Source organism: Notechis scutatus, chromosome Z (genome assembly GCF_049901735.1).
Source record: "Notechis scutatus isolate UNSWTSFEM ecotype Mainland chromosome Z, rNotScu1.2, whole genome shotgun sequence".
Classification (NCBI taxonomy): Eukaryota; Metazoa; Chordata; class Lepidosauria; order Squamata; family Elapidae; genus Notechis; species Notechis scutatus.
Genome location: NC_142025.1, coordinates 57,890,017 through 57,910,441, shown reverse-complemented (window position 1 = coordinate 57,910,441; position 20,425 = coordinate 57,890,017). Strand labels below are relative to the sequence as shown.

Genomic DNA, 20,425 nt, shown 5'->3' with positions numbered 1-20,425 from the left:
CGTTGGAAGTCTTTAATGAAGTATTATTAGAAGCAAAAGTACCAAATTCATGGACTGAAGCATACATTATGCTCATACCAAAGAGTTGCTACAGATAAAAAAACTATAGACTGATACCTTTATTGAATGTGGACTATAAAATATATGCCTCAATAATTGCAGAAAGATTTAAAAGATTTTAAAATCAAATTATCTAGATCAAAATGGTTTTTTGCCCAAGAGATAAATTAAAGACTAATAAGAATAATCCTAAATACTCTGGAGTACCATGAAGCGCATCCAGGGAAGCAAATGGTGTTAATTTTCTTAGATGCACAGAAAGCATTTGATAACTTGAACTGGCAGTTTATGTTAGCACAGTTAAAAGATATGATTTTGGAGAGAGATTTATTAATATGATTAAGGTGATATATTACAAGCAAACAGCAAAGGTTAATGGAGATAAAGTTGTGATCAAAAAAGGTACACAACAAGGGTGTCCCTGGTCACCATTATTATTTATATTGACATTGGAGATATTAAATAGAAATACAGACAAGATATAGAGATAAAAGGTTTTGAAATAAAAAAAGAAAAATATAAATTACAGACATCTGCAGACGATCTAGTTTTTATTTTGGAAGACCCATTAAAAACAGGCCCTAAGCTAATAAAAAAAAATAGAGAAATACGGTGAGATGGCAGGACTGAAAATAAACAAAGAGAAAACTAAGATACTAGTTAAAAATCTTACAGGAACACAGAAAAAAGAGCTAATGAAGAGAATAGACATTCAGATTACAAAGAAAGTAAAATACTTAGGGATTAACTTAACAGCAAGATGTGTAACTATTAAAGATGACAATTACTATAAACTGATGAAACAAATTAAAATAGACTTGGAGAAATGGAAACACTTGCAACTATCATTGATTGGCAGGATAGCTGCAATAAAAATGAATATATTGCCAAGATTATTATAGTTATTTCAACCAATTCCGATACAATTGGAGAAAAAATATTTTGAGGAACTTAATAAAGTAATATTAAGATATATTTGGCAAGGGAAAAAAGCAAGAATAAGTTTTAAAATATTGCAAGATTCGAGAAACAGAGGAGGCTTTGAATTACTGAACTGGGAACTATGCTATCAGGCGGTGGTACTTACTTGGATCAAAGAATGGATTGTATTGAGAAACAAAAGACTATTGACTTTTGAGGGACATGATTTGCAATTGGGCTGGCATGCCTTCTTGTAGTATGGAAAAAACAAAATACACGGTTACTTTCAAAGGCACTATATTAGGAATGTGTTATTGTTAGTATGAGAGAAAATCAGAGAACAACACTATTTGGGGATACCAGTCTGGCTCTCGTCAATGGAAGCATTGGTTCACACAAATGTTCTTAACATAGAAAATATTGTTAGATATAAAGATATATTGAATGAGAAGGGGGAACTTAAAGAACTGAGTGATCAAGGGATTGATTGACACAGTATTAACAACTGCAGATACATTCTAGATACGAGAAAGATGCAAAACTATGGTTTTTATACAGAACTAACAGAATTAGATAAGATTTTAATGGGTAGAAGAAAAATTGATTAGAAACATATAGTTATCTACTATACATTAAATTGGAAGAGGAACAAATAAAGGAAACAATGATAGCATGGGCAAAAAATTTTGGTTACACAATTGAATTAGATAAATGGCAAAAATTGCGGGATAGGAATTACAAATTAACGATGTCAACCGCATTTAAAGAAAATTTATACAAGATGTTTTATAGATGGCATTTTGCACCAGCGCGACTGGCAAGGATGCTTAAAGCCAAATCGGCTAGATGTTGGAAGTGCCAACGAATACCTGGGACATATTATCATATGTGGTGGGTCTGTTCAAAAGCAAAAAAATATTGGACCAAAATACATACATTGTTGGAAAAAATGATAAAACAACATTGATTTAAAACTAGAAACATTTCTATTGGGGATCCTACCCGAAAAATATATTAAGGAAAATTTATATTTAGTTATTCATATATTAACTGCTGCCAGAATTGTATTTGCACAAAATTGGAAGAGTGAAGAGATACCTACAGATGAAACTGTGGTTAGGAAAATACTAGAATGTGTAGAGAAATGAATAGATTAACATTGACAATTAAGGAGAAAGAGCAAATTGAATATTATATGGTATGGGATTTATTTTATCAATGGTTAAATAATAAAAATGGAAGTTAGAAACAGGGAAACAAAATGATATGTTAAAAGAGATAAGTTAATATGATGACTAACATGTTGAATTAATGTAATTAATTATTAATTACATTAATATTGTATAATCAATAGGTGGACATTACTAGGTTAAATATTGCAGAATTAATATGTAATGAAGGATGTTGTAACTTTGATTATTGTTTAACAAATATGTTTGTACCCAGACAACACACTGTTCAACTGATGATGAAGTTTGTATAAAAAAGAAAAAAATATTAAAAAGAAAAAATGCAAGATATAAAGACATTTTGAATAAAAAAGGGGAAATTAAAATTAATCAACAACTGAAAAGTCAAGGGATTGATTTAGCATGGTAGCCGTATGTGCAAATACAATCAAGGTATGAGAAAGACACTAAAACGTATGGTTTCTATAAAGAACTAAAAGAACTAGATCAGATATTAATAGGGACAGATGAAAAATTAATTTAAAAAATTATAGCTATCTATAATTATTTTAACTCTATCTGAGTGCTAAAATGGAAGAAGAACAAGTAAAGGAAACAATGATAGTAAGGGCTAATATTTTTGGTTATATTATAGATAAATGGCAGAAATTATGGGATAGGAACTATAAATTAACAATGTCAACTGCATATTTTAATTTAATTTATTTGATTTGTCAATTGCTTACAAGATAATAGGTATAAGTATATACATAGTTATGAATACATGGATACATATAAGAAAAATAAAAGAAACAATAGGACAGGGACGGTAGGCATGTTGGTGCGCTTATGCACGCCCCCTACAGACCTCTTAGGAAAGGGGTGAGGTCAATAGTAGACAGTCTAAGGTTAAAGTTTTTTGGGGTTTGGGAAGAAACCATAGAGTCAGGTAGAGTATTCCAGACATTGACCACTCTGTTGCTGAAGTCGTATTTCCTGCAATCAAGTTTGGTGTGGTTAACCTTGAGTTTGTATCTATTGTGTGCTCTTGTATTGTTATGGTTGAAGCTGAAGTATTCATTGACATGTAGGACATTGCAATGTATGATTTTATATACTATACTTAGATCGGACCGAAGGCGGCGTAGTTCTAGTTTTCTAGGTGTAGAATTTCAAGTCTGATGGCATAAGGTATTCTGCAATGAGTAGAGGAGTGGAGAACTCTTCTTGTGAAATATTTCTGGACTTTCTCTACTGTGTTAATATCAGATAAGTAATGTGGGTTCCAGACTGATGAGCTGTATTCATGTATTGGTCTAGCAAATGTTTTGTATGCTCTAGTTAGTAGTGTGATATTACCAGAGAAAAAGCTACGCAGGATTAGGTTAACAACTCTTAATGCCTTTTTGGCTATGTAGTTACAGTGGGCTCTAGCACTTAGATCATTTGAGATGAATATTCCAAGGTCTATGACAGGGTTTGGATCATCAACAAGATCTTGACTATTCAGCTTGTAATTTATTTTCTGATTTTTTTTTTGCCAATATGTAAGACAGAGCATTTATTTGTTGAGATTTGAAGTTGCCATTTGTTTGACCATTCTGATACATAGTCGAGGTCTTTTTAAAAGGGTAGCAGAATTATCTGTGGTGTTGAATAGCTTTACATCATCAGTGAAGAGAACGCAATTACTCTTAATATGATCACAGAGATCATTTATGTAGAGTATGAAGAGAGTTGGTCCTAGAACATTGCCTTGGGGGACACCACTATTGACAGGTACAGAATTTGATAGGACGTTTCCAATTTTGACCATTTGTTGCCTGTTTGACAGGAATGCTTCTATCCAGTTATGCAGTTGTCCAGAGATACTATAAGATTTTAGTTTTAGTAGTAGTTTGTCGTGTACCACTGAATCAAAGGCTTTACAGTAGGTTCTATGTAGATTGCGTCTATTGTTTTGCCCTGATCGAGTTATGTAGTCCATATGTTTTTGTAGTGTAAGAGTTGCAGATTACAGGATAGTTTTTTTCTGAAACCAAATTGTTTATTAGAGAGTAGGTTGTTTGTCTCTAAATGGAAGATAATGGATTGGTTAATAATTGATTCCATGACTTTCCAGGTGACGCAGCATAAAGAGATTGGTCTGTAATTTTCAACTAGGCTGGGGTCTCCCTTTTTGAAAATGGGGATGACTGTGGCTTGTGACCATAGGTTAGGCAAGGAGCTGGTCCTGAAAGATTTTTCAAAGATTATGCTTAGAGGTTCTGCTATAGCAGTGGATAGCTTTTTTAAGAAGTAGGCACATATTCCGTCCGGTCCAATAGATAGAGATGGTTTTAGATTGCGTAGTGCTTTTTCAACATTGACTTCTGTAAAATTGATATGTATTAGATCATTGTAGTTGTCTGTGGTTCGACTAGGAAATACTGGGCATGATCCATTGCTGTATATCTATATAAAATGTTTTACAGATGGCACTTTCCACCAACAAGACTAGCAAAGATGTTTAAGAAAGTGTCTGTTAAATGTTGGAAATGTAATCAGATACCGGTTTGGTATCTGATGGACATGTACAAAGGGAAAAAAATACTGGACAAAAATACATGCATAGTTAGAAAAAATAACTTATAGAATATATAACTTATAGAATATATCATATATGAATTATGAATATCATTGTTACTATTATTACTATTTTTCAAAATCAACTGTACCCAGACAACACACTGTTTACATAGATATTGAATTTTTTATGTTTAACAAATAAAATAATAAAAAAGAGAGGAAGGAAGGAAGGAAGGAAGGAAGGAAGGAAGGAAGGAAGGAAGGAAGGAAGGAAGGAAGGAAGGAAGGAAGGAAGGAAGGAAGGAAGGACTCACAGTATCTAGTTCAGTTTCCAAACTGCAGTTCTTGATCTGTGGCAACACTTCTGCATATTTTCCAGGGTAAACAGATGCCAAATACTGCTTCATATTCTCAAGGTTTTCTATTGTTAATAAACCTTCTTTCAGATCAAAAACATTAGTCAACAGCAAGATCATCCTGAAAGGCAATTTTAAAAAAATCTAATAAAACAAATCACAGGATTCTCAAGACTTTTACAACATTTTAGAGTTTTCAAAAAGAAGGGGAAAGCAATTAAAGGAAGACAGAATTACTGTTTATTTATTATAACAAAAATAAATATTATTAAACGTTAGACAATTTTTAGCAGCACATTAGCTGTGTTTACAAGTATTTACTTAGTTGTCATCATCTTATTTCAGAAACCTTTCTAAAACCAGATATTTTATACCATAAAATAAACTTTTCTTGGAGTATGAATCAGGAATTATTTATTTTTAAAAAACCCTAATTTCAGTAAACCATTTTCAAATGTGTATGTTGACTAAGCAGATTTAAAAGAGAAAAATAAATCTGGATTAAAAACCAAGCTTACTTGTTTATGCAGCTTTCATAATTGAAAGTTGCTTTAAAGCCATAAATGGAGAATGTGACAATGCTTGCAAATATTGAGGTAGCACTATTTATTAAGGAAACAATGATGGCATGTCGCTCACAATTGTTGTTTGGCTCATTGTAGCTGGCAAACGCTATCAAACTACCAAAGCCCAGACCGAGAGAGAAGAAGATTTGAGTAGCTGCATTAATCCAAGTCTTAGGGTTTGCTAGTTGCTCCAGCTGCAAGGCATAAATGACGAGAATGAATCAATGATGTATCATTTTCAGAAAGTAGCTATATTAATTATATTACCTATAGCAACAGTCCAGAGGCACCCACAAATTTATTTGTTTTTGTAGCATTTCAAAAATTCTACTTCCTTAATGGAACTGAAAGCCAACTCATTAACAACTGAAAGCCAACTCATTATCATAGCATATGATATAGATAATCCTTGATTTACAATTGGTTTACAATTGACTTACAAAGTTGAGACAACCTGAATTTGAAGTTCTGACAGTTGCTCCTCCCCCCAGTCATGTTACCAAACTTTGGGTACTCTGAAACTAAGCAGCATTTGTGGCCATTTACACTGTTCCATGGTTACATGACTGTGTTTTACAACAGTTTGGGTGAAAATTGGCATTTACTTTTGGTTTTCGGCAAAACTGCACCCATAAGCAAACCACTGGATTGCTTAACAACCATGGCATTTACTTAACAACTACAACTGCCATTTTACAATTGCTGTATTCACATAATGACTGCTGTGAAAAAAGTTGTAAAAATGGGCTGATCATGTGATCAATCCATTTTATGACCATCACGACTTACGACCGTGAAGGGCAGGCTCCATTTCGATTATAAATTGAGGACTACCTGTAATGAAAAAGAATGCAGAATATTGGCTCAGCTTCAAACACAGCCATTTTCTCCAGTCTAATTAAATCCAAATGCATAATGTCATATTTATATCATATTTAATGAATTTCTTATTTTCTTAGAAGTACTCAAAGTTTAATAGAATAATTATGGTTTTATTATTATTAAAATAAAGTTGGTGTCAGGTATTTGAGTATCAGGAATGTTATCCTGCACCTGATCTCCTTTTCTGTAAGTATAACCAACCTTTGAATTCGAAGTTAGTGCTTGAAACTACAGTACTGGGAATAATGAAATGGGATATTTTTATTACCTCCTCTCTCCCCCCTAGCTAATTTATCCTAGAGGAGTGGGAGTTGAGCCAGAGAAGATTTGAGAAGGAAGGCAGAATTCCACTATATTATGTGCGATTGATTATTTTCCAGTTTACCCAGTTCTATAATCATAATGTGATTAAATATTGTCCACATATCATTCATACATTTCTTTGTGTGTTCACGCATGCGTGCGTGCATGTATGTTCATGCTTTATTTAAATTAAAATGTATATATCAATGATTGCATACTTCTGTAGATGCCATACGGGAAATAAATAATAAATAATTAAATATTCACCCCAGTACTTACTATATTCTAGTTTTATGTCATATCTATCACAGGTAGTCCTCGACATATAACCATTTGTTCAGTGACCATTCAAATTTATGATAATACAGAACAAAGGGACTTATGATTCATGCCAGAAATAATGGTTTTAGCAATATCCTTGCAGTCATGTGATTAAAATTTAGACGATTGGTAGCCCATCCACACTTATAGTCAACTACCCCATACCTTCCTATTTTCAACATCATAACCTATGTCCTTTTTGCTATATATTTTATTTGTAGTTTTCCTTTAACAATCAACATTTTTTGTGGACAGTGTAATGACTGGGTTAATATATTTTTCACACAGTGCTAACAGTAATAATACCATTACATATACAGAATTGTTATCTTCCAACTTCTAACCTTGATACGCTCATTATAATTATAGTATATTATTTTATGTATCAATATATATTATACTATTTTCCCAATTTGTACTTATTTCTTTATTTTTCCCGTTTGTTGGGGTTCTTCTATATTCATCTCAATATCTTTAAACAATACTATTCTCTTTATGATTTTTTGTCACTTTGTCCAAAAAGGTATGTAAACATCAATAACATTTCTTCATACAATATACTTATTAACCCCTGTTAAGTCACTAATGTTTTAATATTATAAATATTACTTAGTGTTCCACCACATTTTCAATATTTCAATTTTCTATAAACACCAGTAAAACCAACTGTTAATAAAATTTAATCAGTCCCAAGATTATATCTGTAAGTCCCCTGAATTTATAGTCCTTGAAAACTATATATTCCAGTATATTTTTGCGCCCCATTAATCATAATAATACATTTAAATATACCTAGCTCTAGTCTTCCACCTCCTAATCTTAATATATTTATGGTTATAATAAATTCTATTATATATTTATATATGTGCTACTATTTTCCCAATTTAAACTTTCCACTTATTTTTATTGGTTTTTAATATAATTACTACTTGCAAGATATTATGTCTATCCATCATCTCTCAGTCTTTTCAGAATTTCACCATTTATTGTTTTTGGTGATTCTTTTATATTTCTCTCTTGTAATCCTATATGTCTTTCTAGCATTTTTGCACAGACTGATTGATCTCTCTGCCTTACCCTTTATCTCCTTCTGTTGCATCTTTTGAATATCCATCCATAACCCTTTCATTATTTTTGGAAAATCTTCCTTTTCTTTCTCTCTCTATTCTATTGTGAGCTCTTAAGGGATTATCTATTTGATTTTTAGAATTTATTATTACTGTCTTTTCAGTGTTTTTATCTGCTTGTAACTTATTTTTATCTTCTTATAGTTTGTTTTGCTTTGTCTCTTCTACCACCCCTTTTAATTTCTTATCTGTCTTCTGTGTATCATATTCATCTTTTCCCACTGTTTGTTGAGGGCCTTCTACTTTCACATCTTTATCTTTAAATAGTCCCATCATCTCCTTATGATTCTTTGTCACAATTTCTAATATTTCTTCATAGAACTTTATTGTCCCCTGTTGGGTCATTTTGTACCAAAGTAATATAATATTCCAGTATCCCAATATTTAAAAACTCCAAAAAGGTAAATTATTAATAAAATTTGGTTAATCACAAAATTATTCCTCCAAGTCCCCTAAATTTCTACTCCTTAAATACTATAAATTTGTGCTTTTCAGTTTTTATAATTTCCAGTTTACATCTTCCCAATTGTCCAGATTTTAAAGTCTTATTTATCTTTTCTTCTTTTTCTCCCCACCTTCTTTCTATTGCTTTTCTTCTTTTGTTTCATAGGATGATCTGTCACATGATGTTAATAACCCAAATCCAACGTAGCTCACCAGGTTTCTTCAAATCTTTCAAATCCACTTTTCAATGCACAGTTCCAGTAAAATTTTAGTGTTTAGTTTAGTTTGTCTTATGGAACTTCAAAAAGCTCAGTAAATATTTCCCAGCATCCAAATTGCCTACTAAGATAAAGTCAAGGTTAAGTAGCCTTCCAGGTGTTATTTACTTTTTCTCCTTTCATCACTTTAAGTTTTACACATTGCAGTAATCTTCTTCCTCCAGTAGATGACTCCCCTGCTCTCAATTCCAGCTTTCAATAGAGTGTAAAAGTCAAAAACAGCTGATTATTAACTGTTAGAGATAGTTTAGAAAAGCAATTTCTCCCAATAATCACTTTTCACGATGTTACTCAGCTTCTCCAGGCCTTCTATGTTTTAAATCATCCTTTAGGTATTTCTTTTACTTCTAAGTCTTTAATCTTCCTCTTTAGTTTTTAGTCTTTAATCTTTCTCCAATAGCTGCTTTCTTTATGTTAGTGCCAACCAATGGCACAGGAAAAATTTCAGTGGCTCTTTGAAAAGGCTTTGGTTTTTCTAATAAATTGGACTTTGGAATTTAAAAGAAAATAAGAGCTCTGAAAAGTGATAACAGAATACTATAAGGGGAAAGATATTTGAAAACATTGTTTTAGAACCACCTGGTGACTTTGAGAAACAGCTGGAAAAGGACCTATTAGAAGACCTGGAAACAAAGACTTATAAACATTGATTGTTGAAAATAAATATAAAAGACACTGGTTGAAATGACATACTGGATTTTTGGATTGGATATATCTATTAAGGAAGAGTGGGGGAAAGAAAAAAAAGAAAGGAGCAGACACCATGGGGTCAACTTATTTGTTGAAATAAGATTGGATTTACAAGATATGAAGGAAATGATGAAGGTGAGACTGGAAACGTGCAGCAATATATTACAGAAACTAGAAATGGTGACTCAGCTTGCAGAAGAAAAAAAGAGAACCAGAGTGGGAGGAGTTAAATAAAGAGGAAACCAGCTTTGAAGATCAAGCAGAGCAACAATCATTTAAGTAGGGGGGAAAAGGAATTAAAATTAAAAACTTGTGGTTTGATGTGACAATAAAAGGGGGAATGGTTCGGAAAATAAAAAAAGGAAAGGGAAAAAGCAGAAAAGGAAAGTTCAAAAGAAAAACGGAAAGAGGGAGGGAGATACATTTAATAATTGGAATGAGAAATGGAGGGGAATAAGAATGGAGGGAAAGGTACCAGAAAATAAAGAGAAACAGGAAGCAAACAAGAATGAAAAGAAATTACATTGTTAGGAGAGTGAGAGATAATGGGTAAAAAAAGGATAGGGAAGGAGATTCTGCAAGGTAATGTGTTGTGATATATAAGAATAAGTATTGAAAATAGATAAGATTGTAACTGATATTGTTTTTTCTTTCTCTTTTTTTCTTTCTCTTTTATCAAAGGATTATCGCTACATTAGATATGGAATGTAATGAAATATTTATGGAAATGGGAATTTATAATAAGAATATTATATATTAATTGATGATCAATGATGTATAAAAATGAGAATTATTATGGAAAGATTAATATAAGTTGCTATAACTAATTGAATAGATTAATACTTTTGCAATGTATAGATGATTTATAAGGTGATTGAGAGAATACTATGTGGAATCTGATATAAAATAATTGTATATTTGATATGCAGTAAATAGGGAAATATTTTTATTAAAGTAGAATGAAGCTCGAATTAGCAACCAAAGGGGACAATTTTGAGAATTAATAGAATAAGGATAAAATTGCAAATGTGACACATAAAAGCAATATGGAGCATGAATATAGAAACAAGAATGTTAGATAATATTGTAAAATAAGATATGAGAATATTCTAAGAAAAATGAAATAAGTCATAATATGAACTGAGATCGCATAAAATAAGCTTAATGAATTTAATATTAATAAGGAATAATGTGATATGAAACTGAATAAGTAAGATGAATAGGTAACTATGGTCATGTTTGTGTTGAGATGTGAAACCTGGAACCACACTGCTTGCTAAATGAGAACTTTTATTTAAAAAATAAAATATAGGAGAGGAAATTGAATAATGAAATTACTAGGTATGTTTAAATGATATGGTGACTGGCACTAGAAGAGAGTATTGAAATGTTGAAAAATTAAGCAATGAAGGATTATAATTTAATGAGAATATGTGTATCAAGAGATATGGTTGGTTTTATTAATTTTGCTTGTACTAAAATGTATGATGCATCAGTGCCACACTGTTTTTGTATTGATGTGTATGTATAGATTGAAATAAAAAAAAAATGATTAAAAAAAAGAAAAAGAAAGTCGAGAATTTTCTGTCCTCTCTTGACGATTTAATAAAACAGGGATAAGAAATTCCTGTTTTTAATCTTCAGATTTGTTGACTTAAAAATGAAGGCAATTTCTTTTCATTTTTAGATATGTAATGGATAGATTTACACATTTACAGATTAACAGAGTTGTAAGAGATCTTGTAGGTCATCCAGTCCAACCGCCCAAGCAGGAGACCCTACACCATTTCTGACAAATAGCAGTCCAATCTCTTCAGACAGTCCAATCTCTTCAGTAAGCAAGGACTACACAGATAGTCCTTGCTAACTGACTGAAATTATGACAGACCTTCCCCCAAAGAACTGCTTACAACCTTGTTTTGCAGTTCTGAATACTCCACATACCTCTACGATCACTTGACTGCATTTTGAACATTTAACAACTAGTTCTCCTTTACAGCTGATTACAGCATTCCAGGATGACATAATCACAATTTGTACTTTGCCAATTGCCAGCAAAAAATAAACATAAGAATGTATGACTAATTAATGACTCTGGAGTTCACTTAATGACCAATGCATTTACTTAACAATATGACATTTGTTTAATGACCACTGAAAATTAAGTTGGGTCTGGTCACATTTGGGCCTCTACATAGCCATCATGACATGATGGAAATTTTGGGCACTGTTATGGTCATAAGCTGATATTATTTGTATTGTAGAACTGCAGTACAAAAGCATTAAAGTAGCAGTTTTACTTTATAAGGCACAACAATCTACAGTCTCGCTAAAACCCTAGCCCTACTTTTTCTGCACACCCCTTTCCTAAGAGGTCTGTAGGGGGCGTGCATAAGCGTACCAACGTGCCTACCGTCCCTGTCCTATTGTTTCTCTTATTCTTCTTTTATTTTTCTTATATGTACCCATTTCATGTATTCACAACGATGTATACACTTATACTTATTATCTTGTAAACAATTGGCAAATCAAATAAATAAAATAAATAAATAAATAATTCCCAAATATCAAATGACTGCCCACTTATGCAATACAATTATTGATAATCAGGGCAGCTTTTCAGTATGAGCATGAATATAATCATTTATTTATTTATTTGTTAAATGTATTTGCTATTAGGTTACTCTGTGCAACTAACAACAATAAAACATAAAATTATTAAAATGTATATAATTATGGCATCTTGATAGCATCATGGCATCTTTTATACCTTCTTGGGGCATTTTAGTGGGGAATGTTTAAAAAAAAGTCAAACATCAAAATTCTGCCCTTTGTAAAGGTGTTGCACATCCAATGCATGCAAAAAAGGGGAAGCTTCAACCGCATGATTGTGGTACCATCGTGATTCCTTCCACAGATGCTCTGCAGAGTGAGAGTGGATTTTTGTGGAATATTGACTGTACCTTCAGCAAGCTAATAGCTAATGTTTTATTTTAAATGTACCTTTGGCGTGAACATATATCGCAGTCCATTAGTAGCTCCATGAAGTGTTAAGACTCTGATCAAATATATGATAAGGACTATATAAGGTAATGTAGCTGTTACATAAACAACCTGAAAAAAAGTACATTTATTAGAAGTGCAAATATTCCTGTAGCTGAGAATTAATAGCTTTATTTTAAATTCTAAATGAGTTCAAGAATATTATTATTTAACACTATTTAGCATTATTATGCTATTATTTAGCATATTTAGCATTTAGGTTAAATTCCAAATGGTGAATATGTATATACCAATACTGAATTTTAGCGACGACCTTCAATCAATAAAGTAAATACTTCAATGTTATGTAATATTATTTGGAATGGCCATAATTTAAGCTCTGCCTTCTTATGACAATGATATATATCACTGGCTTTAATAAGCTTATATAGGCAATTCCTGACTTACATCCACAATTGAGTCCTAAATTTCCATTGCTAACCAAGTGAATTTTACCCCATTTTATTATTTTTCTTGCCACAGTTAAGTGAATCACTGCAGTTAAGTTAGTAATACAATTGTTCAGTGAATCGGGCTTCCCCATTGACTTTGCTTGTCACAAAAGCTGATAAAATGATAACATGACTCCAGGACACTGCAACTGTCATAAATACTTGCCAGCTGCCAAGCATTCAAATTTTGATTACGTGACTTTGGGGATATTGCAATGATTGTAACTGTGAAAAATAATAATGTCACTTCATCCCAATGATTTAATATTCTATTAGTCATTGAGATATCATTTAGTAGGGCAAATTTTCAAATCTTTCTATGACAATGTTTAATGTTGTTTCAGTTCAGTTCAGTATTTGTTTCATATATGTGTGTATACGTGCAATCATGCACATATACTGAAATAGGCATGCACTGCCTATTTCATTTCAATTATACATATTTTTATTCATATGTTTTTTTAAATTCTTCTACTGAACTTTTGTGATAGAGAAATTCACAGAGCTCAGAGACTATTTCTTTGTTAAAAAGTCACCACACTAATTGTGTTTACTCATAAAACTAACTATAATTCCCTGGCAAAATTAAATCCCAAATTATTTTAAAATGTTTTCAGGATTGTTTTACTTGGCACCAGTTGTATTTATGAAATGCCAATATGTTCAACCCCAGTACATTTCTTACCTTGCCAGTGTATTCTGTTCCACGCAGAATACACAGGTAGACCACTAGCCATGCCAGGATGAGACAAACTGCTTGCTCCCATTGGATGCTTCCACTTTCTTCAATAGATGGAGAAATATTGAGGGTTTTCCTGTACCAAAAGTACTGAGTGGGTGTTGCTTTCTCACATTCTTCTTCATAATTTGTTTGGTTAATATTCAGTGGACAACTTGCCCATGGCAAAGGATCCTTTCAGGATGAATCACACATTAAACCCATATAGATAATTCCCAATACTGTCAGACAATCCAAATAAAAAGGCTGCAGTGCAAGATATGGGGAATATGGGTATGTGGTAGACAGAGGTGGTATTCAGCCGGCTCTGACCAGTTCTGGAGAACTGGTAATGGAAATTTTGAGTAGTTCGGAGAACCAGCAAATGCTACCTCTGACTGGAGATTTTACAGTATTCTTCTCCTGCCACGCCCACCAAGCCCCGCCCACAGAACCAGTAGTAAAAAAAAATTGAATCCCACTATTGGTGGTAGAGAACATGCATTGGGTTTAATTCCCAGTGTGAGAACTCACCCACGACAATTTTCAGGTCAGAACTAATAGTTCTGTAAATACTTAACAATTTCAACAGCAGTAAGTATTATTTCTGCTAGCGGAAACTGGTCAGAACTTCTCCAGAACTGGTCAGAACCTGCTGAATACCATCTCTGGTCAGGAGGGTGGGAGCCAGTTTCACCTCTGGAGGTAAGATGTTCCAAAGGGTAGGAACCATGGCAGAGAAAGCTCTTCTGGATCTCATCAGTTGAAATTCCTTGGCTAACAGGATCTGCAGTATGCCCCCTTTGCTGATGCTTGTAGGGCAAGTCAGTCTCATTGGAGTGAGATAGTTCCTCAAGTAGCCTGGAGCCACGCCATGTATGGCTTTAAAGGTGATGACCAAAACCTTGAACCGCACCTAAAAGCAGTGTCAGCCTTCAAGATTTTCTCCCTTTGCTTTGCATCTTTCGGCTGTCATAAGTAATGGGGGGAGGAGGGGGAGAATGGTAATGGGAAGTGAGCTGGAGGTGTTACAGACTAGAACTGTATAAACTGGGGGGGGGTACATTCTTGCTTAGGTTTCTATTCTATGCTATGCGCAGCTGCAACTCTTTATCAAACTATGTCAAGGTCAACAGACAGAAGCCTCATCACCACCTGGAGATGCCCACATGATGATATACACAATTTTTAATTGGATGAACCATTTGAACTATTGGGGGTGGGAACGTTGCCATTACTTTGTATATGTGATTTATGCGCCTATTTTCTCAGATTCAGAATTCTTTTGTTGCTACCACTTGATTTCCAGTAAAATATATCTTTTCTCTAATTAAAAGAGTCTAAGTATTTCTTTCTTGGATTTTAAATGGAGCACCAGCTGACATTATTCTGAATCTCTCATTACCAGCCCACCCGGAGAAATAATAAATTTTCTTCCGAGGGGGTCTGAACACCATGTCAAATCCAGCCAGCGACCAAGAAGACCTGGGAGCAACTGGAGGACAAGATTCTCTGCTGCTAGAGGAAGCAGGGGAAGCCGACTTGTTTGCAGAACTAAATCTTGGGGAAAACCCAGCTGTAAAACCCAAATGGTCCCGGGGAGTCGGCTGGAAGGATCCTGAGGAAAAGCCTCCTCCAGGGGTGACCACTACCTGTTGGTGTGGAAGAGAGAAGCCATGGCAGGAGAAGGAAAGAAAGAATTTTTACTGACTCAAGCCATGCATCTTTTAAATGAAGCTATTGGAGAACCTCAAACTGATCAAAGGTATGAGGGAGAGGAGGGGGAGGCAGCCCCAGTCAGAAGAATCAGAGCAGCCACCCCTATAAATCAACCCGGGCTAGCGCAGCAGGCAGCAGCAGCCCAGGGCCCCCCAGCAGGAGGAATAATTGCCAGAAGACGTAGAACTCCAAAGGTGCTTCCGTTGGAAGTAAAATATGGGGGGATCCTAAGGAGTTAGGATTTTTCCTGGCACAAGTCTGGAGCCATATGGAGGAATATGGAGGGGATTTTTCCTCAGAAGCAGCCAAAGTTAGATGTGTTACCAGGGCTCTGGAGGGAACAGCTGCAAAGTGGATGGTGACTTTGCATAATGATAATGCCCCTCAGCTGATGAATTATGACTTGTTCATGACTGCGCTGCAGGCCAGGTTTGAAGACCCACTTGCTGAACGTAAGGCCAGAATTAGGATGAAGACCATAAATCAGGGGCGGAGATCAGTAGCCGACTACACCCAGGAATTTAGAGAGCTGCCGTGTCATATTCGAGGCTGGTCCCAGGGAGCCCTGATAGAAGCTTTTAAAGATGGGTTAAATGAAGATGTATATCAAAGCTGTATTGCCAGAAGAGACCCCAATGAGCTGCAGCTGTGGTACGTGCTGGCAGCAGAGGTGGAAATTGATCTAACCCGAAACTGACGCCGGGTTTTTTTTGGTTGGAACAAGTCCTTCCCCACCAGCCCTCGAGAAGCCTTAAAACCCCAAAAGGGAGGAATGGCGGCAAAACCCAAGACCACTGCTTGCTTCTGATGTGGGAAGGAAGGTCACTGGGCTGCAGATTGCCGTGCCAAGTTAAAACCAAAGGGGGTGCCAGGAGGAGGAAGAAAACCTGAAAACCCCCCAGCAAAGCCTCGCGCAATGGTGCTTAAAGCGGAGGAGGTTGTAGAGATTGCCCCTCTGAAAGGAGAGGAGCTGAGAACTCCAACTCCAACCTCTTCTGAAGAGAGTGAATCCGAAGACGACTCACTGTTGTCTATGGCCCTATGACCATTCCAGTGAGATTAAGGGTACCCACAATGGGAGCCAAACGGGAAATGCTGGCCTTGTTAAACTCTGGGTGCACAAGGTGCGCAATCAGCTCAGAGGTAGTGGAGAAAATGGGCTTAAGGCTAAAGACTTTAAAAACACCCATAGCCTTTTGCCAATTGGATGGATCGATAGCTGGGGGTAGCCCTGCACATTCCATAATGGAACCAATAGAAATGACGATGGGGAAGCACAGAGAGACTTTGTGTTTTATTGTGGCTCCTGGGATGGAGCGGCCCCTAATACTGGGATTGCCCTGGCTCCGGAAATGGAGCCCCCACGTCAATTGGAGGAAAGGGTCATTGCGCATACGTACTGACCAGCGCCCAGAAGGGGAGGGGCATTCTCAACCGAAACTCAAGAATCCCACTGAACTGGCCTCCACTGGTACCGAGAAACTGAAGGGGGAGGAGAAAATTCCGGAGGAATATTGGGACTTAAAGGAAGTATTCAGCGAAAAGGCCTCGGATGAGCTTCCACCCCATCATTTAACAGATTGTAATATTGAAATTTTACCCGGGATGAAACTCCCAAAACCGAAACTGTACTCAATGACACTGAGGGAGTTAGAAGAGCTGCGGTCATTTATCGATAAGAATTTGGAACGTGGCTTCATCCAACTCGCTAGACCCCAGGTAGCAGCCCCAGTGTTGTTCCGTGAAAAGAAAGATGGCTCCCTTCATTTATGTGTTGATTATAGAAACCTGAATGCTATTTCAGTGGAGAACGTGTAACCCCTCCCCTTGATGAAGGACATGTTGACCCACTTGGCCAAAAGGAAATTTTTATGAAGCTCAACTTGAGAGAAGCGTACTACCGGGTTCGAATTAAGGAAGGGGATGAATGGAAAACTGCTTTTAACTGCCCAATGGGTTGTTTCCAATTCAACGTTCTTCCATTTGGCCTACAGGGGGCTCCTGCAGTGTTCATGCAAATGATCAATCAGGTGTTACATGAACATCTATACAAAGGGGTTTTGGTTTATCTTGATGATATCCTTATCTACACGGAAACACAGGATCGCCCAGCAGCTACAGAATTGCTGTGAATCAAACCTTAATTTGGTATATTTATGTATCTATACTTCCCTTCACTTATTCATTTATCTTTCTTCATTCCTTAATTATTTGTAACACAAATGTCAGTGTACCTAGACAAAAGTGCCAAAGCATACTTCTCAATTTATTCTGAATGATTTTTTCTCATTTTTTTCCTTAGCTTTTTTTAAAATAAATTGCAGATCAGACCATGCCAGTTGGAGCACATGTGGCTGAGAATGGAAGAGAGGCCGGGTGAGCTGGACCCAGATGCTTCCCAGCTCCCCTCATCCCAGAAACACCCACCTCGCACTCTTCCCTCTCTGCTAGCGGCCACCCCCGCTCCCTCCTTGCTGCCAGGCAAAGAAGGGGTGGGCGCTAGCAGAAAGGGGAGAATATGAGGTTGGTGCACCTGGATGAGGGAAGTCAGGAAGCATCTGATTCTGGCTCACCCAGCCTCTCTTTTTTTCACAGCCAGCTTTCCCATTTAGGGAGCGGCAGTCTTGAAGATCTGCACAGGAAGAGAAAAGGCAGTTAAACTTGCAAGAACAGAGGTGGGAAACAAAGCAAGTGATGCTTCAGCCTGATCCTTTGGCCTGCCAGCTGGCATCTTTATTCCCCCTTGCTCCCAAGGTGGCCAGGTAGCACCACATAAGGCCATGGAGGTTTTATAGCATCTCATCCCTTCATCTGAGGGACGACCGAGGGTCCTTCTCTCAGGGATAGCCACCCTCGTTCAGATTCCGCACCTCCCTCTGGTGGCACTCAGCCAAGTGCAGCTGCCCCACCAACTGAGGAGCCGCTTCAGTGACACCACCTGCTTCAGTGACACCACCAACACCTGTGCCCATGCCAGGCCTGCTTTTAGCCATTGAACCCACCTGCAGAAGTTATGAAACAAGGACTATTTGTAGTCATGGGCAGAAGCCGCGGGCCACAAACCAGTCCATTAATTTCAAGTTTTCATTGCGGTCTGTGCCTATCTAGCTTAGTAAATTAAGTGAACTGAATAAACTGTGATCAAACTAACCAAGGGGAAACTTTGGTTAGGCCATATTGCAACATCTGCTGGCCAATGGAAAGGGCCCACACATTAAAAACATTACAGATAATTGCACAGTAAAAAGCATGATAAAGTGATATAAAGATGGAATGGGCTGTTTATTTTGCAATCTTTTCCCTTGTTCAAAGTACTGCTTTCTGGATCTCTTTGGGAGATTAAATTGGCTGTCAATTCAAACTTGAAAGGGAGAAGGATTAGTTTTGCCTAAAAGCCAATTGCCAAATCATTATACAGAACTAGTTCCTTGGTAATATAGAGTTACCCACAAATCTCATGCTGCAATAAGAATATTGAAGATACTATTGTCTTTTTTTACATAAAGAAAAGACTCTGTTGACTATGGTGCTTAAGTTTCAAGTCGATTTCTGGGGCTGTATGAATTGTTATTTGTTTTAAATAAATTAACTGATGTTGCTTTAATTATGACAAGCCTCTTCAGAACTAGTCTGGTTAATACATTTTCATTTATCTTTGGGACAGTTTTGAATGAGAGGACACTGTAATTGATTTCAACTCCAACCACTGCTTTTTCTTGTCCTACCATCTGCCTCAACTTGAGGACATTAAATTGCAGGCTAGGGAAAAAAACATTTGATACTCCCAGTAACTGAATATGAAGGAGATTCTTGTATCCCGGGTGTGGCAAGAATGGATGGGAGGGAAGGATCAAGGCCAGACCAGGTGTGGCAAGGAGAGGCCAGGTGAGGTGAGGCACCCCTCAACATGAGTGATGAGTTGGCCATGACCACCCAGTCACATGACCACCCAGCCACACCTACTTAGCCAGTCATTAGAGTAAATAACAGGTTGATAAATTATTTAAATCCCACCACTGAGGGTAGCCCCATGTAAAGTGCATTGCAATAGTCCAGATGTGAAATGACTAGGCTTGAAAGACTGAGTGCAGGGATTCTTGATCCAAGAAAGGCTGCAACTGGTGGACAAAACAAATTTGTGCAAGGGCTCTCTCAGACACTCTTTTGTTTTATCTTTGACCTATATGTTGCCACATGTCCCATGAGGTTTTCTATTATTCCCAATGTTTTCAATGCTTGCCAGAGATAATAATTCAATTCCAACTACTGCTGGCCTTAAATGCAAGCTACTCAATGCAAGAAGCCTTGTGAATAAAATACCTGAATTTCTCCTCTTACTAAATATTGCTAAATTCGACATCATATTTGTTTGTGAAACATGGCTCAACGCATCTCTTCCTGACTCCATTACCACAGTAAGAGACTATCATGTTTGCCGGTCAGATCATGAAGTTCGTAGAGGAGGTGATGTTGCTATCTTCTATAAAAAGTCCTTACATCTAAAAAACATCCAAGTTACCCAAGAACTTGCTCTTCCTGAGACCATCGTCTGTGAACTGTCCTTAAATCTCACATTTCGATTCTTACTATGTTACAGAGCACCTGATTATGAACATGTAAACAAGCTAAATTCACTACTAACATGGGCAACATCCTGCCCACATGCTTTTATCTTTCTTGGTGACTTCAATCTACCTCATATTGACTGGACCCTAAACGAATGTACAACTGAACCCATACACGCAACCTTCTACAATGCTGTTACAAATCTGGGACTGGAACAACTAGTAACCAACAATACTAGACTAA

At 36.1% G+C, this 20,425-nt stretch overlaps 1 protein-coding gene across 4 annotated transcripts in view; it reads right to left on the bottom strand.

Moving 5' to 3' along the window:
* SLC6A20 (solute carrier family 6 member 20) overlaps nucleotides 1-20,425 on the bottom strand; it is a 49,234-nt gene that overhangs the window by 11,961 nt on the left and 16,848 nt on the right. For 3 of the 4 annotated variants that reach the window (XM_026678490.2, XM_087945564.1, XM_087945566.1), the window contains 4 exons: nucleotides 13,865-14,092; nucleotides 12,689-12,799; nucleotides 5,593-5,834; nucleotides 5,033-5,195 (listed from right to left, as the gene is read on the bottom strand). In XM_026678490.2, coding sequence (XP_026534275.1) covers nucleotides 5,033-5,195; nucleotides 5,593-5,834; nucleotides 12,689-12,799; nucleotides 13,865-14,092 — 744 coding nt within the window. The remainder of the gene's footprint in view (nucleotides 1-5,032; nucleotides 5,196-5,592; nucleotides 5,835-12,688; nucleotides 12,800-13,864; nucleotides 14,093-20,425) is intronic. The other variant, XM_087945567.1, reaches the window with a different exon arrangement.